The sequence below is a fragment of the Scleropages formosus genome, chromosome 20, assembly GCF_900964775.1.
Source record: "Scleropages formosus chromosome 20, fSclFor1.1, whole genome shotgun sequence".
Taxonomy (NCBI): domain Eukaryota; kingdom Metazoa; phylum Chordata; class Actinopteri; order Osteoglossiformes; family Osteoglossidae; genus Scleropages; species Scleropages formosus.
This window is the reverse complement of record NC_041825.1, coordinates 290,430-315,702: the sequence shown is the minus strand read 5'-3', so window position 1 is coordinate 315,702 and position 25,273 is coordinate 290,430. Positions and strand designations below refer to the sequence as shown.

General features: G+C 49.6%; 1 protein-coding gene across 1 annotated transcript; it reads left to right on the top strand.

Annotated features, from left to right (window-relative positions):
- The first annotated feature begins 324 nt into the window (after positions 1–324).
- On the top strand, positions 325–25,273 carry LOC108918921 (inactive phospholipase C-like protein 2). The gene is made up of 6 exons (XM_018726563.2): positions 325–775; positions 15,415–17,901; positions 20,022–20,225; positions 20,987–21,062; positions 22,837–22,946; positions 24,188–25,273. The coding sequence occupies exons 1-6, from the start codon at positions 608–610 to the stop codon at positions 24,374–24,376; spliced, it is 3,234 nt and encodes a 1,077-aa protein (XP_018582079.2). The 5' UTR covers positions 325–607; the 3' UTR covers positions 24,377–25,273.

Below are 25,273 nucleotides of genomic sequence, written 5' to 3'. Positions count from 1 at the left end.
TTGAGCAGGAAGAGACACTTAGATACAGACGTGTGATTATTAACTAGTTTGTTTCTTTCCATCATATGAAGCAACGTTCATCACACGACTTTATCGATCTGGTTATTATTTGTTTTGTTTTTTATTTATGTATTTATTTTTTAAACTCACCCTAACTAAGTGGCTCCAGCAGAACTGTCCTGCTGTAAATAATATTAAGTGTGTTCGGAGAAGCACAAAAGAAAAATGAATAAATGTGAATGAAGAGCAAGTAACTCGCACGTGTCGTGATGAACGTAAAGCGCGATGTCACGATGTGCTTCGTTTCTAAGAACAAACGTGAAAAGTACATGATGATGCTGAGAGAGAGAGGAGGAAGGACGACTTTGTAAACACGTGTTAGCGACGCGTCTCCGCCGCTGAGTCGCATCTTCATCTTCTTCATCTTCTTCATCCTCGTCATCCTCCCCCCTACCCCCGTTGTGACGTCAGTCGGCCCCATTGACAGCGGCGGAGCGCACGCGGCGCGACGGCTCCCAGTTTCACCCGCGCGGCTCCTCGCGCTCCAGCCCTCGCGCCCCCGGCAGGAGGAGCCGCGGTGATCCGGCGCCTCCCTGATGATGCTCGGATGATGAAGGAGGAGGCGGAGGCGGAGGCGGAGGCGGAGGAGAATGTCGGTGTCGGTGTCGGTGCTCCTGGCGGCGGAGCGGCGCGCTTCTTCGGGGACGGTGCGTGCGCGCGTCCGAGCGACAGAAGGAGCCCGGCGAGCTGCGCAGCGCCCTGCGGCATCATCAAGGTCGGTCGGTCGCCCGGTCGCCTCGCACGTGCCGTTAGAGAGGAAACGGAAGTAGGAGTCGGACTGTGCGGCGCGAGCCCAGGCTGTCCTGTGTCTGTCGGTAGGACTGCTGTGTTTACTAACGCGGTACCATGGTACAGGTGCCCGGCGATCCGCGTCCGGCGCTTCTGTCACGCGAGGAACTGAGGGCAGCCGGGCACCCCCCCCCCCCTCCACGGACCTTATTTGTTGTGTCTCAGTGCCCCTACGACATGATGATAAAAAAAGGTGTGTGTGTGTGTGTGTGTGTGTGTGTGCGTGCACGCGCGCAAAGCCGGGCTGTCACACACCTTGTCTCTCTCTTTCTTTCTCTCTCTCTCTCTCTCTCACACACACACCCTCGCCCAGCGCTGCCCTCAGGGAGGTCACATTGCTGGCCCTGTGAGGCACCAGGCTGTGAGCTCACTTAATAAGAAAATGTAAATATTGACAAATTAATATGATGAGCTGAGGGGGGAAAAAAAAAAAAAACTGTTTTGTATCTGGTCATTCTGGTGGACGCTGCTCTGTAGCGCCTGCCGGAGGGGAGGGGCATAAGGAGTTTGTGCCCTGGGTTTGTGGCATCGGTGACGGTTTTGCTCGTCCGCTCCCTCGCTCTGGACTCGTACAGGAGCTGAAGGTCAGACGCTGTGCATACAGGCTGATGCTGCTTGGAACACGTCTCAGCTGGGTTCCTGCGCAGATCTTCTGAGCACGGCGGCTGGGAGCACAGCGTCGTCAAGGAAGCAAAGTTTTCGCCTTGGGATGTGGGGGCGTGGCGGGGAGGGGTCGGCGACTTACGCGATTGTGTCCATTGGCTTGGAAATGGCAGCGGTTCTGGACCGAAGGCTTGGCCTCCCTCCTCTGGGATCCAGACGAGCTCCATAGTCCTTCTCTCTGCTTTGCGTCTCGGGGTCGATTCCTGTGTTGTGTGTGTGTGTGTGTGGGTGTGTGTGGCTGACGCTTTTCTCCAAAGTGACTTACAGTGATTCACTCGCTGGAGCTGAATGGAGCAGCGGAGGGAGGCAGAGGTAGACGCTCAGGTCACAGAGCACCGGGGTGGAGGTACCAGCTCCGCCGTCGTCCCTCGTGTTTCCTCCAGCACGCTGGGAAATATTGATCGCTTCACGGTTTGCCGCTTCAGTGCTCTGTTTTTTCTGGTCTCCTGCAGAACGAAGGAAACGACACATGTTGGTTACAGAGTATTGAGCCGACAGCAGGAGCACTTCTGGGTCCAATGTTTCCTGCGGTGTTTTAAGCAGCTGAAGAGCAGTTTGTGTAACAAGATGTTCGCTCCATCAGTGCCCTTGACGGGGGAAATGGGCAACATGCTCTTTTACCAACGCTGCACTTGAATTTTATCTCATTTTTTTCCTCTCGAAAGAATGTTTTGACACTTTTCTCAAAAGCAACTCCCAATTAACACTATATGGTGTTATTGGCAAACACCTTATTCACTAAGGGGACTTACATTCCTTACAGTGGGTCACTCATGAGTGAAACACTTTCTCTCTGTCACTCACATGATGGGTGACTAGACACGGTGTTCAGGAGAGTGAAATCAGTGTTGTTTACCTACATTTCACTACCATTTCGTGAAAGTTCGTTAAAGTTGAGGCACTGCGATGTTTCATCATGACAAACAAATGTTAGCTTACCATTAAATATCGCATAACTTAGCTAATGTTAGCTAAAATTACTATATAATTACTACTATTTAAAAATAATGTTACCGCACATAACGCTACCACATCATAATATGCTTACATTATGAGTCTGTCGCTGTTTTTTGTAAGTAGCTATTCAATTTGATGATAATAAAAGTGTTTCTTGATAGGTGTAAACTGTAGAGAGCAAAAGGAAAGCAGGGGAAGATTAGGAAGATGAAGATACTTTCCTTTTTTTTTTTACAAACTGAGGACTAGTAGCAGTAAAACTGAAAATGACAAAGAAAGAGACAGGGAACTGAGTGGTCCAGAGAGGGAAGAAGAAGCAGGGAAACGTGTGCTGCTAAGAGAGACGAGGAGGACGCAGAGATACAGTCCGAGAGGAGCTTGTGCAGAAGCTCTACAGACACAACACACATCAGTCTGACCAGAATCAGAGATGAGCAAAACCACTCATGTAGTCAGTCGTTGCCCACCAGGTGCGTAGGTTACATCAGTTGTATCTGCAAACATTAAAAAAAAAAAAATTTCCAATACCCAATTTGCATCATTGTTTTTACAGACATTTCTAAGTACTGCCACTGTAATTTCTTCTGTACATTTGTAATAAAAAAATTCTGTAGAATTTATAGAATTTCTGTCTCTAGAATTTGCTTTTGGCACAGCATGTCACGGTCAGTTGTGATTTTTTTTTTTTTTTTTGGCCACTCCAATGAAATCACTGGGTCTTACTTGGCCACCCCTGAAAAAAACGTTCTGGCTGTGCCCGTTCTTTTTAAATCATCGTTTTACAAGGTTCAAGACAAGCGCTGCTGTTAGAAACGTGCCGAGTCATTTGAGACGGCTTGGACCTTGACCTTGAAACAGCTGCGTCAGGTTTATTCGGATTTTTCCTGTGCGGCAGTCGGGAAGCAGCAGCTCAGATTCATCATAAATAAGCTGAGGTTAGGTATTTTACATTACGCGGCGATTCCGCTCGGGTCGAGCGCATCGCCTCAGCGGATGGCAGCAGGGCTGCGCCGAGTGCCGGAGCTGGTGGAGGAAGAGAGGAGACGTGTGGGGGCTGGACGAGAAGGTACGAGAAGGAAGGAGGAAGAGTTCACAACAGCTGTTCTTGTAAATCTCTCCCAGTTAAACGGGACAATTGTGTAGCTACACTCTGGTACAAATTCAGCGCAAGTGGGCTGCAGGGCCACTCCGAAAAAGTTTGCGAACCCTTTGGAATTATGTGGATTTGCCACGAATGGCTCCTAAAATGTGATCCGGTGTAAATCATAATAGTAACTAGTAAATCTGTAAATAGTCATTTAACAAACGATGCATACAGCATTTTACCCTGCAACATCTTTATTGAATAAATAGTTTAATCACTGTCACTGGTGGACAAAGTACGTGAACCCCTATGCTTAGTAGCTAGTGGAACCTCCTTCATTGTCAGTAACCTCAACCAAATGGTTTCAGCGTGTGCTGACCGGCAGAGCGGTCGGGAGGTATTTTGGCCCATCGCTCTGTCCGGAAGTGTTTCGGTACACGTGTACTTTCGGGGCCTCCTGCTTCATATCACACCGCATCATTCGGTGCCACTGAGATCAGGACTCTGACTTGGCCCTTTTGATGTTACACAGTTTTCTTGTGAAACTGTGCCCCCGACTCACAGGGGTCGGCTTCTTACCCTCAGCTCACAATTAGTGCGGTAACTAAGAGCTGGTGAAGCAGGCAGGGCGCAGCCGTGTATCGGGCTTCGTGTGTTTTACACATTTTGTGCGTTACCTGCTACTTTGACGTAACGGTCACGGGCTCTTGTGAAGCCGACCCCCACCGAAGCAAGCTGGGGGGGCCGCTTTGGCTCGCTCGTTGCCGATGAGCTGACGTTCCAAAGGCGGCAGGTGGCGTAGTGGTTAGAGGTGCCACCTTGCACTGGAAAGAGCTGTGCTCAAGCCTCACCTGCTGCTCTGGTACCCTTGGATGAGGTACTTACCTTAAACAGTTCCAGTAAACATTTCTGAGCTGGGCAAATAACTGTAAGTAGCTTCACTTTGTAAGTCTTCTAGGCGAAAAGTGTCGACTCTATAATTAACAGCGAATATGAAAGCAACGGCCACGCTGACAAGTTTAACAATATATGCAGTCGACCTTTTCGCCACAGGTTGTTTTTTTATTGCTTTATGCTCAAAGTGACCTTCTATTGCTTCAGCCAGTCTGACAAGCAGGACGCTGTTTACACTGTGTTACCGTACATAATTATTGCTCCTGCTGTAATCTTTCCTTTCACTGCCCTCACTACAAAGATAATACATTTCCAGATTGCAACTGAAATGTGCCAATCGCAGAGCAGTAACTGAAAGGAAATTCCAAAAATATATTATTTATATAACGTAAATATTTGGAATTCTTTGGGTGGCACGGTGGCACAGCGAGTAGCGCTGCTGTCTCACAGTGTCTAGGTGGTGCGAGAGGATGTGGGTTTGAACCCCACTCAGTCTGTGTGGAGTTTGCGTGTTCTCCTTGTGTCTCTGGGTGCTCTGGTTTCCTCCCACAGTCCAAAGACATGCTGTTCAGGTTCACCCATAGTGTGTGAGTGACAGAGAGAGTGTGTGTGTTTTACTGATGTATGGATGAATGACCCATTGTAAGTAGTGTATCTAGCAGTGTAAGTCACTGCGGTGAATAAGGTGTGTGGGCTGATAACACTACATAGAGTTTGTCGGAAGTCGCTTTGGAGAAAAGCGTCTGATAAATAAACAGATGTAAGTTTACACGTACATTTATTCATTTAGTGGACAAGAAATGGACAGATGATGGAAGGTTTGTCAGTCGTGTCGTTGTGTCACCACTGACTTGTCCCATTGCTTCTGCGGACGTTGTAACTCTGTAGGGTTTCCTTGTGGTGAAAGTCGACAGTATTTTCACCTCTGTTTGTCTGTGTGGCCCAAGGGCAGAAAATTCTCCTTCGTTTTCACTGCTTTCTCTTTACACCTTTTAGTTCTGCACACACGTGACCAACATCACACATCATCTGAGCCGCTTGTCCCATACGGGGTCACGGGGAGCCGGAGCCTAACCCAGCAACACAGGGCGGAAGGCTGGAGGGGGAGGGGACACACCCAGGACGGCACCCCACGCGGGACTCGAACCCCAGACCCAGCGGAGAGCAGGACCCGGTCCAACTCACTGCACCACCGCACCCCCCCATGACCGCCATATGTGCTCTAAATATGACGGTCACAAATGGCCAACGGCCGGTCACCGAGATGCGCGGTCAGCTGTGAAACTGTCTTCCACGGCGCTGGGGTACCGGCTCAGACTCTCTGACAGGGGTGGAAGACTCCATTCCCAAGTGCGCTCAAGAACCCGGGTGTGAGTGTCCGTCAGGTTGTTATGCTATCCAGGGTGTGTGACCAGGAGCGGAACAGTGGCGTTCATAGAGGACTGAGTTCTGCTGGTGTCTCCCTTTCTCCTCTTACAGATTTACCTTGCAGGAGCGGTGTAGCCTTTAGGTAGCTCTTTTCTGTTTCGTTGAACTGCTGCTCTCGGCCGCGAGAAGCTTCCGTGGAGCTTAATGCCCCCTCTGGCACCGCTGGTTCATGGGTACGATCGGTGGAATACAGGAAGCTGCACGTGATTTCAGGTCCAGTTGCCAGATGTTCAAAGGAGGAACGTTTGACCATCTGAAGGTGTTTCTTTGAGCTCAGTCACCTGCCTATGGTGGTAACCTTCCAGAAGGCACCTTGTGACTTCATATTCTTTTTGTATTTTGTAACGTGCCTTTTGGTTCCTCTTCGACGCCTCGCTTGAGGCCAGTGCTGTGGCACTAGGAGGTCCTCGAGGCCGATCTCGGTCACGCAGGAACGATAAAATGTGTGCAAGAAACTTGATAATACTGGTGCTTCAGGATGATATGCTAAAGGGGAAGTCACTCTTTTTACACACAGCTGGTTTCTTTCTAACAGTTACTTTCCTTTTGGTCATTTTTCCAGGTATTTGTTTTAAAATTACCTGAATAAATAAACACACACACACCTTGTCCCTAGCGGGGTCGTGGTGAATCGGAGCCTAACCTGGCAACACAGGGCATAGGGCTGGAGGGGAGGGGACACACCCAAGAGAGGACACCAGTCCATCAGAAGGCACCCCAAGCAGGAATCGAACCCCAGATCCACCCACCAGAGAGCGGGACCCAGTCAAATCCGCTGCACCACCACACCCCTTCTGAAAAAAATACATAAATGCAAATGTACATAGGTTTACCATATGCAAAAGTGGTAAAAGTCTGAGAATGATTTATATATATTTTTTAAAGTTTTATTTTAAACGGAGCCCCTTGGTGATGGTGGGTACACGTCACCTGAACCGCTTGCCCCATACGGGGTCGCGGGGAGCTGGAGCCTAACTTGGCAACGCAGGGCGCAAGGCTGGAGGGGACACACCCGGAACGGGACGCCAGTCCGTCGGAAGGCACCCGAAGCACGACTCGAACCCCGGACCCTCCGGGGAGCAGGGCAAGGTCCAACCCACTGTGCCATCTCACCCCCCCCCCCCGATGGTGGGTAGATCAGTCTTAATAAAAAACACATTTCTGAATAATAACTGAATCCAAAAAGGCTTCCCAGGATCTCGGTAGAGATGTGGCAGGGGGGCCGTGTGCCAAGGAGGCGCTCTCTGGTACCCGCTCTCACCCTCTTTTCACTGCTGTTGTTAGGCCAGGTTCCGAAAAATTTATTGGTTTCTCTCTCGGCAATTTCCTCCTGCTCGGCTGCCTGGGTAGATTGTGCCGAGACGCCGTTTTAATGACGTTTTCCCTTCTTTTCGCTCCATCGGATACGGTTTGGCCTTTTTGGTTTACTGTTTAGAGAACCGGTTCCTCTGGGCTGGACGGTGATGCTCTTCATGGCACCTGGGAGCTGCGAGTCTTGTTTGTTTCCCAGAAGTTAATTCACTCTTATCTTCTTACGTTACTGGTGCTGTGAAGTTATTCACTGGGCCAGCTGTGTCTCATCGAGCAGATTTTTACTGCAGGAGGGAGACGATGTTGCTCTCTTTCCAAGCGATAACTGTAATGAATGAAGTAAAAGAGATGAAGACGTGCTGAGCACAAAGACGTCGTAGGTGTCTTCAAAATGTGTTTCTTCAGCGACGCCGAGCACGTGTTTACGTTGCGTTTACGTTGCGTTTACGTTCATTCGTTCGGCAGATGCTTTTCTCCAAAGTGACTTCCGGCGAAGCTCGAGCCTCATTCGCCAAAGTGACTTCTGTCCTGCAGGAGACACTCGTGGGCTTTGGCCAGCGGTGACCTGCTGTAGTGCCGTGTCCCAGTAACCCAGTCGATCCCAGTGGCCCCACAAGGAGCGCAGGAAACGTATGTTCTGCTGCACCCCCATCCAGAGTGTTTTCTTTAAGTTAAAAGGAGAAACTGCAGCAGGGATGGACGAGCACACACGCACACGCAGAAGACGCTGATGAAGACATCCTGCCGATACGCATCCGCCCAGTTACTAGAAGCACGACGACTCTGGTGTGCGTGCTCTCCCATCTGTGCTTCCGTATATACTGGTGCTTCTGCGAACAAGGTCCTTAACCACACTCTTGTGCAATGTTGGATAGCTCTCCTGCTTCTTTCATGTCTTAATACATAGAAGCACATTTGACTCGTACTCAATTCTGAAATAAAATTTAGCAGCCAGATTATGTGTAAGGTCCTTCCAGCCTCCTCCTGTGTCCTGCACTGCGGTGAAGCTCCTTTCTTCCTGCTACACTGTGATTCTAGTGCACTGCGACACAGCCTTTCCGCTGGGTTCTGCTCAGGAGTCCAGTTTGGCCTGAACCTGGGCTACAAAACACAATGTCACAGGTTCCCAGTCTGTGCGTGTGTGTGTGTGTGTGTGCGCGGGCACATGCACAGAGGCAGCGCAACAAGTGAATGGTGCAAAGGCTCCCCCCCCAGAGGGGAGGAAGGGAAACACACAGCTGAAAGAGCAGCAGCAGGACAACGCCATTCTTCCAGCCTCGGTCTCTGTCCTCGGTCAAGGTCGTGCCGGTGCTGGCGGCGCCGGTTTCGAAAGCGCCGGCGAGTGCAAGGACAACACGTAAGGATTTTCCGCACAGCTCACATCGTCGTAGTCCACAGACACGCCGCCGCCGCCGCCTGGACAGCGAACGCTGTGCAGGTGAGCCATCGGTCCGCCGTCGCTCCGTCTGCGACTCGGATTGACGCGAGCAGCTCTCCAAGTGTCGATGTCATGTCCTGTGTGTGTCGTCAAAGCCCTTTCCTGCAGCGGGAGGTCATTCAAATATATTTCTAGCACTTTGAACCGATCAGGGTGTTGCTGTCAAGGCGAAACAGCACATGGTATCTGTGCGGTATTTGTGTGGTATCTGGTACGTTCAGCAGTGGATGTGTCTGCTGTCTCCCACACGGAGAGACGCGCTCCTGTGTAGCCACAGCCCGGGGACCCGGCACACGTGGCCGTTCGCCGTCGTGGCCGTGTACTGCTTCGCGAGCTCCCCGAGGGGACCTGCAGTAGGTCAGCCGTCGCAGCGGTGTCTCCAAGCCGGGCAGGAGGGCGAACGTTATTATAGGCCTTTCGGGGGGTGGGTGTCCGTGTCCTGTCTTGAACTTGTCAAGCCGACGTAGCGCATCCGGCATTTTCTCCTGAATTTGTCTGCAGCGCCAGTGGCTGAACGGTGGGGGTGGGGGAGTGCGGAACATCCTGACCGAGGTTCTTCCGCAGCAAAGTGTCATGGGTTGTAAAGTGATGCTGAATCCTCTCCTGAGGAGCGCCTCCGCTCGATGCTTCACGACAGCTGGCACCGGGACCGGTGTCGCTTTGAGGCAGGGGGTGTCGGGGGTGTCGGGAGACTGCAGCAGTCTGAGCCCCTTAGTGCACTATGAAACGTACCTGCATTCGCTCCCGCTGCACGCAACACGCATGACGAGCTTCTCGAACCCTCCCTGCCCAGCAAGGTCTGCACTCCCGGAGTGAGCAAAATGCAGGATCATCTTGTCTCTGCAGGGCATCAGCTGGTCAAAAACACACACTTGTGTTGTGGAAGCTGCTGCTCCAGCTCTCAGACTGGTGAAATGCAACTGAACCAATGTATCGACAACTTAGTAATGAAGAAGGAAAGAAGACGTTTTTCCAGATGTGTCACGGTTCACTGCAGAAGCTCTCGGTCCAGCCGGCAGAATAGCGTTTGCGTAGACTCGTTCGGAGAAGAAAGGGGAAATGAGAGACGCGCAGCAGCAGGTCTTCGTTATGAAGAGTGCAGGTGTGCACTGCTATTGCGCTTCATCCTGCGCGTCCCGTCCTGAAGCGTTCGCTCCGACTCTGGAGGCGCCACCTGCAGCTCACACTGACAATGGATGTGCGCTCCTGCACACCTCTCGCGATGTATTTGGAGGCTCTCTTGCCTGCTGGGAGGAACCACCGCTTGCTTCATGTGTATAAGGTGTTGGTGGTTGGCAGCAGGTAGCGTAGTACTTAGCGCTGCTGCCTTTGGACCCGAAGGTTGCAGGTTCTAATCCTAACTCCAAGTTACTCCGCTAAAATTAATGCTGTTGGATAAATAGTTGTAGCTACATTAGCATTATGAGGCAAAAAGAAATACTTGTGAATTAGATGCTGCTTTCGATATCACTGTGTCCCCCATTCCCCTTGTGGGGGTCCCGGTCGCTCTTGGCTGTGCAGTTTGAGAATGCAGGGGGTAGTGGATCTCTGATCTTGCCACAGTTCTGGTGCTGAGCTGGGACTGATTCTCAGCACCAACTGATGGCACTGAATCTTGGAGAAGGACAGGGTGGCGACTGTTGAAGTCGGCATGCTGTGGCTCCTGTACATACATTTAGTCGACTCTTTTCTCCAAAGCAACTTTCAACGTAAAAATACAATTATTTCCGCTTTTGTATAGTTGGGCTTTTTTTTCTTTTACTGGAGCAATTTTAGGGTAAGTACCTTGCTCAAGGGTACTACAGCAGGAGCTGAGATTGGAACCCACGGCCTTTGGGTCTAAAGAGCTGGATGGAGAGACCCTTGGTTCCTCTTTGGCCAGTCCTGCACACTTCGATTCCTTCAGTTCGCTCTCATGCGACTGTCCTCATTTAAAGAGAGGTAATTAATGTAGAGCAAAGAATATTTGCCATGAATTCTGAAGTCCCACACTGCAAGTTACCACTTGTGGCACCACCTCTACACCACTGCAGCAGCCCTCACTACCCTTCCATTGTTACCTGCAAAGGGATGAAAACAAACAATAATGGAAGAAACTTGAGAAGCGTCCTGTTGCTCAGCTATATAGGGAGGAGCCGCAACCCCACACTTTTCTCTTGCCTCGGATCAACCGCATTGTCTGAACCGCTTGTCCCATACAGGGTCGCGGGGAGCCAGAGCCTCACCCGGCAACTCAGGGTGTAAGGCCGGAGGGGGAGGGGACACACCCAGGACGGGACGCCAGTCCGCCGCAAGGCAGCCCAAGCGGGACTCGAACCGCAGACCCACCAGAAAGCAGAACCCCAGTCCAACCCACTGCACCACCACACCCCCTTTCGGCTCATCCGGATGGGTGCATTTTTTTGTGCCTCCTCCATCCAAGTCAGTGACTGCCAGTTTGCCGAACCCGGGATGAGTTGATGCCAGCCTTGAGTCCCATCAAAGCTGTAGTGCTCCCTCTTGCCACCCATCCACCAGAGGCGTGTTGGCAGCGATCGGAGTCCATCGGGTTTCCGAGGCAGTTGTTAGCCAGAGTCCTCTGGATTGTAAATCTCGCAAGATGGTTTTACCCTGAAGTACTCTAATCATCCTTAGTTTTGTGAGCGAACGCTGCAGCGAGTTTCCCGCCAAATTTGAGGTCACGCAAAGAACGAGCTGTACACAGTGTAACAACCAGTCTAATTGAAAATGGAAAAGGTGCTGTGTGTGTGTTGTTGCCCCCCCCCCCCCCGCCCGAATACAAAGAAGTCATGAAAGGACTGGATGGACTGTGTTACTGCAAAGTAAGTTTCACTGGGGTGCGGGGCTTTCAGCAAGCAGCCCACAGTAATAGACACAGCAGCGCTGATGGCCTCGGGTGACCTGCCGCTTTCCCTCGTCCATCAGGGGTCTTTGGAAGCCCCAGATTCACCTGCGGTGGCCCGTCGGGGGGCTTTAGGGCAGCACTTATAAAACCACTTGGAGGAGTAAAGCCATCAAGGGGAAGTGGAAAGGAGGGGTGGGCTGGTGGGTTAGGATCACAGGTGAGTCAGAAAGTGGAAGAAACCAAAAAAATAGTGTTCATGCTGCGGTGCGGTGCTCTGTTTAGTGAAAACCTTCAGAAGCTCGCAGTCTTGGTCAGTCACCTGTAGACCTACCTGCTTTTCCAAGGTTTAATTTCCATTCCTCATAACTGGCGCCATTCAGCGTGGGCCGTGGGAAACGCATCGCTTCTCTCCCAGGGGGTTTTCGCTCTCCGACTGATGCTGCGCGCTGAAGCAACACGGATCCGTTGGGTTCCTGGTCCCTGTGGCGTCTCTTCTGCCTTGTCCTCCTCTCAAGAGTGAGATGTGCACGAACAGCACGTGGACAGAAGGCTTCTCAGTATTGTCACTTGATCCAAAATCGGTGCTTTCATCGCCCACAATGGCGTTTTCGGCAGCGTTTCTCTGGCCGCCAGTCTTCCGCTCATGGACCTTAAGCAGGCGAATGCTTGGGCTCTATGGATAAAATGTGCCGTAGGTGAAGGTCTGTCCTGTGACGGATCACCTGAGAACAGGATAAATTTCTTTTCATACGACATTAATGACTTGAAATTAGTGCCGGAGTTCTTTGATGGAACAAAAGCCAGAAGGTCGGTCAAGCTGCTGTGGAAATGGACTGGAGGCAAATCCAATAAAGCTTCCAGTGCGCTGTGTGTGTGTGTGTGTGTGTGTGTGTGTGTGTGTGTGTGTGTGTGTGTGTGTGGGGACCCGTATATGGTGTGGGAAAACACACAGGTAAATGGACGTTGTCTCCATCGTTCGGATTTGAAAGATCCAATTGGCCTCGCCAAGCAGAGATGTAGTGCGAACTGCAGTGAGGAGTTGAGCTGAGAATATGAGTGACCCACTGTAAGTAGTGTATCTAGCAGTGTAAGTCACCGCGGTGAATAAGTTGTGTGGGCTGATACATACTGTTCATTGGAAGTAAATGTAAATGAAAGTTTGGGCGCTTTCTTTGTGTCCCTTTACACCCCTTTCCTGTCGGCCGCTGCCTCTCCGGGCTCTTCGCGGAACAAGTCCTTTCACCGAAGACATCGGCTGAGCGCTTCCTATAGCGTCCAGTATCGAAGAAGGACATTTTAACGTTGAAGTATGCTGGTCACCTTTCGTCGTTTCATTAAAGGACACGTGCACTTCATAGTTTACATGCGATTGAAAAAAACGAATCCACACTCAACTGCTCCTACATGTTACAGGTTAAATTGTTTCTCGTAGTCAAGCGATTGATTGTAAAAGCAAGAGGAAAACTGAAGTGTAATGAATAATTCACTATTAAACGTGGAGTAGTGCCACCAGCTCGTGCTCTACAGCAGCGATTCCTAGTTTAATTAGTCTCTGCTCCTCCAAAGGAGACGCTGGACACTCGGGAGGAGAGCCATTGAATGTTCTGGAAGAACTTATCGTTGTCCTAGACCTAGAGGACTGCTTGAGGACACTCTGACACAGAGCAGCTCCCACTTAGCTGATCCTGATTCGTTCCTGAAAACCAACAAAACGCTGAAGAAGTTAATAATAAAATTACTTTTTCATTACTTTAAAAAATTCTATTAGCTCCGAATGCCCAGTTAGTGTAAATGATGCCTGAAACAATAAGTAAAAGCTACTGCAATGCATTAAAACTTTAAATCGTTTAACTTTTTCTCATCAACAGTAACTTAGGGACTTTTTTCGAAATTCTGTTGCTTCGCCAAGCCTTGCTGAATTGGCGCGTCGCTGAAAGGAAACGTGGGCCTCAATCTAAAGAGCTTCCTCACCATTCAGAGCCTGAGAGTCTTTTCTTTTTACAGCCTACATGTAGAACAGAGAGAGCAGTGGGTTTTCTTTTAGTTTTACTGTAGTTTTACTTCATTTTCTGTGTAACTTCTCTTCCGCTTTAGATTAGAAACAAAAACAGAAATGAGCCACAAGAAGTGTGTCTCTGCCTGGTTTTCGTTTCCATTGAGCCCTTACTAACAAGCGGTGCGCGAGAAGGTCCATAGCAGGAGGGCGGATAATAAAAGGAGAAAAACCGCAGAAAGATGAATGAATGTAACTTTGAGTCCCGAAAACTCCTCCTGTCTTTCAACTTAGGCTGCGTCTGTTCAGTTGCGCTACAGGCTGCGTTCAGTCCCACGGTCATTTCTCCATGTCTAGTCTCATCTTCAAGCAGGTGATGTCGTGACAATGCTCATACTCTACAATAAGGTAAAAAGCCATAAATCAGTAAGTACTGAAGCAACTGAGCCCATGTTTCCCTGTGGACTGAGAGGCAGAATAGAATAGAATAGAATAGGGCAGGATGGTCCTTCACAGCTTCTCTGGTGTGGTCATGTCAGTTAGTGGCTGATGGTGCCCAACTATGATCCCTCATATGATCCTCAGCTATGATCGCCCAGCTATGATCCCCCACTATGATCCGCTACTACGATCCCCAGCTATGATCCCCCAGTTATGATCCCCCAGTTATGATCCCCCAGCTATGATCCCCCAGCTATGATCCCCCAGCTATGATCCGTCATATGATTCCCCCACTGATCCCCCGCTATGATCCCCCGCTATGATCGTCCAGCTATGATCGTCCAGCTATGATCCCCCGCTATGATCCCCAGCTATGATCACCCAGCTATGATCCCCTGTTATGAACCCCCAGCTATGATCCCGCACTGGGACCAGCTAATAAGCACCTTTTCATACGTAGTACTTTGTCATGCGTTACAGTCCTCAACGGAAGCACAGGCTGACAGCAGATGGACTTCTGCCATGATGTAATGTGAAGCACAGGCTCTTGGAGGCATAATTTGTGCATTATAATATCTTTTTCTTTGCTTTTAAGCCATTCAAGATCTTGCCTGAAGAAGGAACTACCGCATTTCAAAGTTTTCCGTTCCTTCCTGCAGCCCGAAACCACGTCCTGTTATTGGGTGGTGCTGCTCACATCTGTTTCTTCCTCTCTGCAGTGTTTTGCACTCTAATCTTACTTTGTTGCAGTGCAAAAATATTCACCCCTGCGCATGTATACCTTCATAGCTTCTTGGTTGAGAAAGCTTTAGAGTAACTGGGTGCCACAGATGCCACATTACTGCAGTGTTCTGGATGTCAGAAGGTGTGTTGTTTGCTGTTAGAGCCGGAGTCTAACCCGGTAGCACAAGGCGCAAGGCTGGAGGGGCGGACACACTCAGGGCAGGACGCCAGTCCATAGCAAGGCACCCCGAGCAGGCCTCGAACCGCAGACTCACCGCACTGCGGGCACCACCACGCTTCCCCACTGGTCTCAACCAAAACAAATAAATAACTTGGATTTATTCATCTCCAATTTAAATCTCTAAAAGTGAGATGATGACTATGAGTGAAAGTTCATTCCATTGCAGGCTACACTACAGTGTTTTCTGGTTTGTGTGTGTGCGTGCGTGCGTGCGTGCTTGTGAAGTTGTTAACAGGGTTAATCTTGTCTTTTTAGGGGGTAAAATACTGTCATTTAAGATGAGAGGAAATTCGGTGCTTTCCGCAGTTTTTGTTTGGTAGAAAAGATTGAAGACTAAATGTGGCTGGCATAGTAACTGAGGTGTGTGTATATAAAATGATAGATAGATAGATAGAGAGATAGAGAGATACATAGATAGATGAAGATGTAAATACTTTCTTGGTATTTAAATATTCAAATTTTTCTACACTGCTGTGTTTCTGAGTGCATCCGGTTTTTTCTATTCACTGAGCCCTACAATGTAGTAACTTGTGTTTTTTCTCTGCAGGACGGCTCCAAGCAGAAGCAAGTGCGTAAGAAGACTGTTTCCTTCAGCACCATGCCCAGTGATCGCAAAATCAACAGCACGGCAGCCTGTATGGCCTTCATGATGGAGGGCTGTGAGATGAAGAAGGTGCGCTCCAACTCCCGCATGTATAGCCGCTACTTCCTGTTGGACTCGGACATGAGGTACCTCCACTGGGAGCCCTCCAAAAAAGACTCTGAGAAGGCCAAGCTAGAGATTAAGAGCATCAAGGAAGTGAGGTTAGGGAAGAAGACCCCAATGCTGCGCAGCAATGGCCTATCAGACCAGTTTCCAGAGGAATGTGCGTTCTCCATCATCTATGGGGAAAATTATGAGTCCTTGGACTTGGTGGCCAGCACGGCAGATGTGGTGAACACCTGGGTGATGGGTCTGCGCTACTTAGTGTCCTATGGAAGGCATCCAGTGGATATTGTAGAGCCTAGCAAACCCAGCCTAAGGACCTCCTGGATTAGCTCTGTGTTTGACACTGCTGACCTAGAAAAGGAGGGGTATATCAGCCTGTCGAGAGCTACCCAGATCATTGGTGAATTGAACCCTGGCATGAAGGCATCACAAATAGAGCTGAAGTTCAAGGAACTTCAAAAGGAGAGGGATCAGTATAAGGAAGACATAACGGCTGAGATATTTACTGAAGCCTACTGTGAGCTGTGTACAAGGCCTGAGATTTTCTTCCTGTTGGTGCAGTTCTCTAGCAACAAAGAATACTTGGACTGCAAGGACTTGATGCTGTTTGCGGAGGTGGAGCAAGGAATGGAAGGAGTGTCTGAAGAGATGTGTATGGAGATTGTTCGCAAATATGAGCTGTCCACGGACGGCAAGGAGCTGGGTTACCTTTCCATCGACGGATTCACACGCTACCTTCTCTCTACTGAGTGCCACATTTTTGACCCCCAGCACAAACTGGTGTGTCAAGACATGACACAGCCTCTCTCCCACTATTACATTAATGCCTCGCACAATACATCGCTTCTTGAAGACCACTTCTGGGGCTCCTCAGACATCAACGGCTACATCAGAGCTCTTAAAATGGGTTGCCGGAGCCTAGATGTTGTGGTCTGGGATGGTCAAGTCAACGAGCCTTACATTTATGTTGGGAGTTTGGTTGGTTCACAGCTGGCCTTCTGCAAGTTCCTAGATGTCATCAACCAGCATGCCTTTGACAGCTCAGAATACCCTCTTATCCTCTGCTTGGTCACTCACTGTTGCGTTAGCCAGCAGAAAGTCATGGTGCAGCACATCAAGAAGATTCTTGGGGACAAGCTTTACTTGAACCCTCCAGACTCAGCTGAACACTACCTGCCTAGTCCAGAAAAGCTGAAACGAAAAATTCTTCTTAAAGGCAAAAAGTTGCCTCCCAACTGCTCAGATTCTGAAGGGGATGTCACCGATGAAGATGAGGGAATCGAGATGATCAGCAGAGTTCGGATGGATGAGACGGAGCAGGTCAATGGACTCAGCTGTAAGAAGCTGAGGTTGTGTAAAGAGCTGTCTGATCTAGTCACATTGTGCAAGTCGGTGCGATTCAGGGACTTTGAAGTCTCAAAGAGGTGCCAGAAGTACTGGGAGATGTGCTCTTTCAATGAAGTGGATGCCAGCAGATTTGCCAATGAATACCCAGAGGATTTTGTGCGCTACAACAAAAGGTTTGTCTCTCGGGTGTACCCAAGCCCCATGCGGATTGATGCCAGCAACATGAACCCTCAGGATTTCTGGAAGTGTGGATGTCAGATTGTAGCCATGAATTACCAAACACCTGGTCTGATGATGGACCTCAACTCGGGCTGGTTCCGCCAAAATGGAAACTGCGGCTATGTACTGCGGCCGGCCATCATGAGGGAAGAAGTGTCATATTTCAGCGCCAATGCTAGGGACTGTCTTCCTGGGGTCTCTGCCCAGTTGCTGCACGTCAAAGTCATAAGTGGGCAGAACTTACCCAAGCCTAAGGGATCGGCTGCCAAGGGTGATGTAGTGGAGCCCTATGTCTACGTGGAAATTCACGGGATCCCCGCAGATTGTGCGGAGCAAAGAACTAAAACTGTCTCTCAGAATGGGGACAATCCTGTCTTTGAGGAGAACTTTGAGTTCCAGATCAACCTACCTGAGCTTGCTGTGCTGCGCTTTGTGGTGCTGGATGACGATTACATTGGGGATGAATTCATTGGCCAGTACACCATCCCATTTGAGTGCCTGCAGCCTGGATACAGGCATGTTCCCCTGCAGTCCCTGACAGGAGAGTTCCTACCCAACACCACACTCTTTGTCCACATTGCTATCGCCAACCGCAGGGGCGGGGGCAAGGCTCACAAGAGGGGCCTCTCGGTTCGGAAGAGCCGCAGAGCCAGAGAATATACTTCCACCAAAACGACTGGGATCAGGGTGGTGGATGAGCTGTTCCGGGCATCCATGCAGCAGCTGAGAGAAGCCACAGATCTCAGAGAAAATGTTCAGGTATTTAACCTGTTGCCTGCATTTGTGACCAATTGCTATATATTGAGGTGTACAGAACACCTAAGCTGAGCAATGGATGAATGAAAGCTTCATAAAGACAAATTAAGAAAAGCATAGTTAGCGTTTTCAGTTTTCACTCTTACAAGGACCTTATTCGATGTTCCTGTGGCCTCAGGCTTCTTGAGGACACCGATCGATTGCACTTTGGAACAATAATAACACATCTGTTTTGTTTGAAAGCTCTTAAATTTGCCCATACAATGTGTATAACGGAGCAGCGGTTTAAAAATGTTTATCAGTGTGGAGAATTCTGTTGGTTTATAAAGAACCTTATAAGGTAAAGGTAATTGGCTACACTGGAGCCACAATATTGCGCCACCATTTGGCAATTCTTCATCAGGCTGGGGGCTCCAGACCAAGAAGAGCTCTGCTGCAAGGTACAGGACCATCAGTTGAGGTAGACCACCAGGGTGGCAGGACCTGGGGCTGGGGCGGCCATCCACTCTTTTGTTAGCCCGGCCCCGTTCCCAGTAAAGTGTCTCGGCTTGCAGGTGCCAGATCCTGCTTATGCCAAAGCGATTCACACCGAACGGCCCGTGCCCCAGCTGGCAGACCCGCTCTCGAAAAGACACTGGCACCACACATGGCAGACACTCCCTGCACTTGCTTGCCCTGCTCCAGTGGCACTGGGGAATTTTCCTTCTTAGCTACTGGATCTGCTGCAGCAGCTCCGACTTCTTGGTGGCCTCACCACCGGGGACCCCTGATTATTGATAAAGAGACACACTTGGTGTCTCAAACCCAACCTTTTTTGTCCCTCAGTGATAACAATCTGTCTATTTCCCTTAATGATCAGTTTCCCCCTCAAGAATCAAGAACATACTTAATTCTTTGCATTTTTGTTTGACGTTCTCAAACGTTCGCAGTCATCAGTTAAAGCACACCTCCTGTCACAATGTAGAAATAGCAGGTTCAGTACCATAATTATTGTAGGGTGCCAGTCAAATATTTGGACACATGCAAGGGTCTTTTTTCTTTATTTTTACTGTTTTCTACAGTTCTGAGTAGATAATAATGGTGAAGACATCACATCTGTGAAGTAACACACGCGGAATTGTGGAGTGACCAGAAAGAGTGTTGAACATTTCAAGATCATCTTATGTTTTAGATTCTTCAAAGCAGCCAGCCTTTGCCTTGATGGCAGTTTTTCCACACTCTTAGCGTTCTCTCAAGCAACTTCTGAGGAGCCACCTGACATGACGCTTCTCCAGCAGCCTTGAAGGACTTCCCACATACAGTACGCTGAGCACCGCTTGGGTGCTTTCCCTTCCTCTTCCTTCACTTCACTCTTGTTCGACTCATTCTTGTTGGAAGTCTTAAAATTCTATTGATTTATTTAAATATTTGTACTGAAAAGAAATTCATACTCAAGCAGCAATTTCACTTGTATTGTATGTAAACATCTGAAGAGGCACGAGGATTTCCGTCTCCACCGTGTTCTCCACCCCTGTGTTCAATATACGTATTATATATGTATATGTATATACATACATATATATATGGAAAAATATTTCCCGCTGAGGTCAGGAGAGGACGTGCAACTGCCTTGGCCCATTCCGGAGAAGACCGGGAAGGTGGTTCCCCACTTTGAAGTCGCTGCTCTACTTTCCGTTCTGTAATCGCCAAGTTTACGGTGCTCTCGCACAACGGAGCTTTTCTCCCTGCCTCGGGGTCGCTCTCTTTCCCACGCTGCAGGGAGCCTTTCCGCAGGAAGTTCTCAAACACCCCCCCGAAGCTCGGCCTTTGGCGGCGCTATCGGAAGGCGGCGCTCGTCGCAGCTCAAAGGAGCCTTGTGCTCCCATTGCTAAGCTGCGGCACAGAGCGAGTCTCGGTTTAGCGTTTAGCCGGAGCGCGGCAGGGTACAGACGAGGAGAAACTCAGCACAACGTAGCTCATTGCTCTTCCTCCATGTCTTCCGAAGTTCTCCAGCTGTAAAATTACTCTCGTTTACTCCAAGTCTAGGCTAAGAAGTGGTGCCGTGTGCAAACCCTGTCGCTCCGTCTGACATTTCGCTGCTTCTCAAACGCCAGCGTCCTGTAAGTTCCCTTTCCTTTGCCCAGAATGCCATGGTTTCCTTCAAGGAGCTGTGCGGCCTGACGCCGGCCGCCAACATGAAGCAGTGCATCTTGACGGTGTCCACCTGGCTGCTGAACAGTGAGCGTCCGCTTAGCGTCACAGTGGACCTCAGCAAGGCCTACCCCACCATGGAGGCTCGAGGAGCCGTCCCAGAGCTTCTGCGCAAGGTCCTCGCTGCCTACGACACGGTGAGTCCTCTTCTGCGCTGCTGGTACGGGTCCTCGTTCCATCCGGATGAGTGACTCATCAGAAGGTTGCCTTATCAGCAGCAGCAGCGCTAGTTTACCACACCCTCGGTAAGGTTTTCGATATGGCAAGCAAATTACACTGGCAAAGTTGCGCAGCTCAACTCGGACACTTGCTGACCTGAGAAAAGGAGAAGGTTTTTAACGAGAAAACGCTGTTAATCGCTGACGGTTCGGTTTCGCAGCCAGTTCCTCTCTTCTTCCCTGCTAGAGAAGCGTCACCGTCTTTAGAAGTAACCTGGTCACAGGTTGATTTGTATTGGAGCCGTCAAATCTTCTATAACGAAAAACTGTCACTGTCCTGCACCACGGGAAGTGTTACACCACTAATAATTCGTTTTAATTGTTCATATTTTAAATTTTACCATTAAATTCATGTGTACATGTGTACATGAATTTAACATGCAGTAGCATAAGGCAGAGATAAGCGAGAAAGAGAAAGCAGAGCATAAGATGACATTTATTTTTGGGTCTGTTGAGTTGAAAAGCACAAGATGGTTTATTATAACATTCATCCCTGAAAAAAAATGTTGACGATGTCTTAAGAGCTCATGTGCCTGGTGACGTCTATTTTTTTCTTTTTCTTAAGTTGTCCTTATACCCCAGCTGGTCATAGTTAGTGACTTCTGGACATGTATGGCTGCCTGGGTGCAGCAAATGCCTAACTAGGTGTGTCCTCCTGTCCCGGACTCTGTCTTCAGCAGATGGTCCAGACGAGTCGAATGCTGATCGAATCTGCGGACACAATCTACTCCAGGCTTATGGAAGCTCAGCAAGCAGGTGAGTGAGTGATGAGATTCATCAATTCCCTCCACAACACAGGACAGCCCTTCCAAGAAGACACCCTGTCCACCAAGTATGAACTGAAACAAACTGTATGCTGTACTATGCTATGTTGCGCTGTACTCTGCTGTACTCTGCTGTACTGTACTGTATGTATCTGGATTTAGAGTACCTGAAGCTAAGATGGAAAATCCAGCTTGGTGTGATTAGGTTTTATTTGCCTTGTTTGAGAAGCATGGTAACACCGAACGGAGCCAATGTCCCTTTTGAGAGGAGCCGTACACACATTTACTGCTCTCCAGGTGGGGCGGCAGGAAGAGCGATGCGTGAAGAAGGTGCTGCACCTCTGACTCTGAGGGATCTTCTGGGGCGTAAGCATTTCTTTCATGCCAAGATGCGTTCGGAACGTCCTTCCAGAGATGTTTTCTTCGTAAATGCTGAGCCGGTCACATGTTTTTTTCTGAGCCTGTTATCAATGCGCACTTATATTTGTTTTCAAAGATGCATATAAAGATCATTTTCCCCCTCGGGCAGCCTGCTCGATATAGTGCTTCATTTCCATGATAAAAAAAAACACACCGAAGGTGTCAAAAATAGTAGCCGTACAGAGAGGGGAGATCATGCTGCACGTGACGTAGCCCTCTGCTGCATTCTTCCCCAGAGAGCAATGGCTTCTCATCAAGAACCTTCCTGTCACTAATCGTCAGACCCTCCTTACCATCTACACAACATTTTGGCCTCCGTGTGATGCTGCTTCCTGCCGTATCGCGAGATGTTTGTCGGCCTGATACATAAATAAGTTTTAAGAAAGAAACCGAGGAATAAACGCGAGGAACCGTTTGCGTGCTCAGCTGGCCCTGGAAACGGTTGGTGTGAAAGCGCCTCCTCAACCCCTCCATGGAGCTTCTGCTCTGATCACATCAAGCAAGTACAGAATTTACAGTGCATATAGGATTTTTCTGATTCCGATTTGGAAACAGTATCATTGCTAAAAAGCAGTGTCTTTAATTGACTCACTATTAATTAAGCTATACTGCCTATGTTCCGCTGCAGCCCAACCAACTTACTTAAAAACTTGTGGAAGTTGTGGTCATTTTTGGGAAATGGAAGGTGATTAATCATTTGTACAAATACTTTCCAGGAGGACACAACGCACAGCAAGCTTCCGCATGAATATCCCTAGGAATAATGTTCTCATTTTTGCCTGTCCTTCATCTTGTTTGTCATTACGTTGTGTCCAACAGACCAGTTGACAGATCTTTCCTTCACTTCCATGTTGAGGAATTGCCAGGAGAGCTAGAGGAGCTCCAGGTTTCCGACCTTCTCCCAGAGCCACTGTGCAGGGGTCCCTTGTTTCGCTGACCCTTTGCCCAAAGTCACTTACACTCTTTGGGTTACATGCTAACATACTAAGGTGCTGACAACGATTTACCCATTTAAACAACAAGATATTGTTGCTGAAGACACCGTGAGCCTGTTCCACCGTGGTAACTGGAGACCCAGTGCGACCTGTGCTGGGTGGGGCACTGTAGGAAAGGGTCATATTTTCACCGTAATTCTGCGGTGGCTCGGTGGCTCACATGGTGTCTTCATGTGCTTGTGGCCCAGGGGTTCGTCTTCTCGTGGTTCAACGTGCTTTATGTGAATGACAAAGAGGGGCACTCTGAACGCTGATTCTGTAGGATTCCTCCCTGTAGGATCCCTCTCCCGACACCCACAGGCAACGGATGATGTCGCTCACGTTTATTACGTTTCGCTGTCGTCCCCACAGGCTTAGATTTCCACGAAGACCTTCACAGGATTGGAGCAAAAGAGGGGCTCAAGGGGCAAAAGCTGCAGAAGGCCGTGGAGAGTTACGCGTGGAACATAACGGTGCTCAAGGTACCGGAGCCGACGGGCAACTTGTTTCCACACCTTCAACGACGGAGCGCAATTAGTCCCTTTCACCTCCTCCTTGACCACGAGACGAAAGGACACCGTTGTGCTACGGTGCCCCCTACCGTGTAAAGTGTGGCTCTTACTGCTGACGTGCAGGAGCACGGAGCGCCGGCCCAACGTTGGGCTCGTAGTCCAGAGTACGGTACACAGACGCAGCACTGCTGAACGAAAGCTCTCCGCCTGATCTTACAGCATTTCTCATCGCTCATGCGAAAATGGTTCAACGGCACAATTTAAACAACTTCGCTGTGCGGCAGGGCCGGGGAGCTTCGGAAGAGCGGCTCTTGCGTCGCATGTTTGTTTGTGATCGAATGAGTCGCGAATCCGTGAAGCCGCGTGACAAGAGAGCCATTAGGATTTAGGGTTAGAGCGGTCCTGAAACGGTGCGCAGTGAGGGTGTGTAAGGAGCGCAGTCCAGAGCAGAGCCACAGACAACTGGACGGAGGTAAAAATGAATGTGGCACGACACCAGAGTACCAGCTGGTGGTCAGTATTGTTTCTTCAAGTGCTCTGTATGCGAGGAGCGACGGGAAATAAAACTAGTGGACTCATTAACAGCGCACCCAAACTTTTGCACATGTCACTTTCTGTTGTATTATTTTTTTCTGTTGAATTTAGCAATAGATAGTAATTGCCCATTTATCTGATGCTTTTCCCCAGAGCAACTTATACTGTTCAGGTTATAATTATTTACCCATTTGTATAGCAGTGGGTAATTTTACTGGAGCAATTTAGGGTAAGTACCTTGCCCAAGGTAGGAATCAAACCTGCGACCTTTGGGTCCAGAGGCAATAGCATTAACCACTACACTACCAGCTGCTTCTGAGACAAAGCAATATTTAACGTTGTTCCCGGTGGAGGTTGTGTTCATTTCTTTTCACTTAGAATATCAAGGAAACCATGTCATTTGACCTGGTGGGCAGATTTTAATGCACAACTGTGCTCTTTTGACATCCTGCCGCAGACAGGCGTGTCACGTTTTCTATTCGTTTCACAGGTGTCGAACTTTTCACTCGGTTATCACCTGCAAATGTAAATGCAGTCAGTGTTCCGGCCCCAGGAGGAGGAGCAGAATTTGAGAGCAACCTGCCATGTTCTCGCTGTCATACTGAGTTTGTTCCCACATCTGGGAGAACATGAGAGTAACGTGCATTTGTGTGTGTGTGTGTGTGTGTGAACTGCAGGGCCAAGCCGACCTCCTGAGGCACGCCAAGAACGAGGCGCTGGACACACTGCGCCAGGTGCACTATGCTGCTCAGTCCTGTGGGCTCACCAAGAACGGGGCTGAACCTTCTCCCGAGCTGCAGCATCCCCGAGTCCCCCTACAGCCCATCCCGGAGAGTGAGACGGGCAGTGACACGGGGTCCTGCTGAAATGCCGATGGGTCCTGGAGACCGCCGGTCTGAGGCCACGTTAAGGGTTTTGCGATCAGGAGCATCCGTTTGTCCTCAGAAGAGCCGAGCGCTCAAGCGCAGGAGTCGCAGAACAGACAAACTGGGGACCGTCCCTTCACCTGCTCCCGCTGTGGCTGAGGCTCTGGCTGAGCTCTAGCGAGGAGGCGTGCCGGAACTACCCTTCAGCTCGGAGGTGTCCGCCATCAGGAGGTGCTTTACTCTCGAGTTGCACGTTCATTACACCTCTGGCAGGGCGCACGCAAGGACCCAGCAATCTCTCCAGGTTAGGGTTAGGGTTATATGGGCGCTGTAGCACCGAGCCACGCACGCACGCACGCACACACACACACACACACGCGCACACACACACACACACACACACACAGCAGCTCCGTGTTGCTCGGCCGTCCCTGGAGCAGCCTCCTCTCGGTCCCAACACTCCGCGGCCGTGCGACTCACGGCGACTCGCGTCCGACAGGATTCTCCGGGTCGCACAATGTACCGCGGTTCTTCTCTCCCTCCATCTCAGTGCCTCCACAAGCACATCAGCAAGGACTGGAAGTGCAGCGAAGAAAAGTAGGAAGACAATAAGGGAGGGTAACAAGGTCTTTCTGTCACAACATGGTAATCAAGGAGTCCGTGGAATAAATCCAATCCGCCGTCCAACAGTCCAGGTGGCTCTGTGTTCCACTAAGCAGCATCTCTCACACTTGTGGCCATTAGTGTTCGTTTAAGGGACCAGTGAGAGCGAGAGAGTGCAAGAGGCCCAGTGGGACGTGATCGACTTGCCCAGAAAATAATCTCCACTTGTACGAATTTACTGTACTGTGACGAGCTCCAAAGTGCTCTGTGATGTCTGGTCTGCTACAGGTAAAT

Coding starts and splice junctions, on each gene's coding strand:
- LOC108918921 (XM_018726563.2), top strand. CDS start 608: ATGATGAAGGAGGAGGCGGAGGCGGAGGCGGAGGCGGAGGAGAATGTC. Junction 17,902..20,021: donor ATCTCAGAGAAAATGTTCAG/GTATTTAACCTG, acceptor TCCTTTGCCCAG/AATGCCATGGTTTCCTTCAA. Junction 22,947..24,187: donor GGAACATAACGGTGCTCAAG/GTACCGGAGCCG, acceptor TGTGAACTGCAG/GGCCAAGCCGACCTCCTGAG.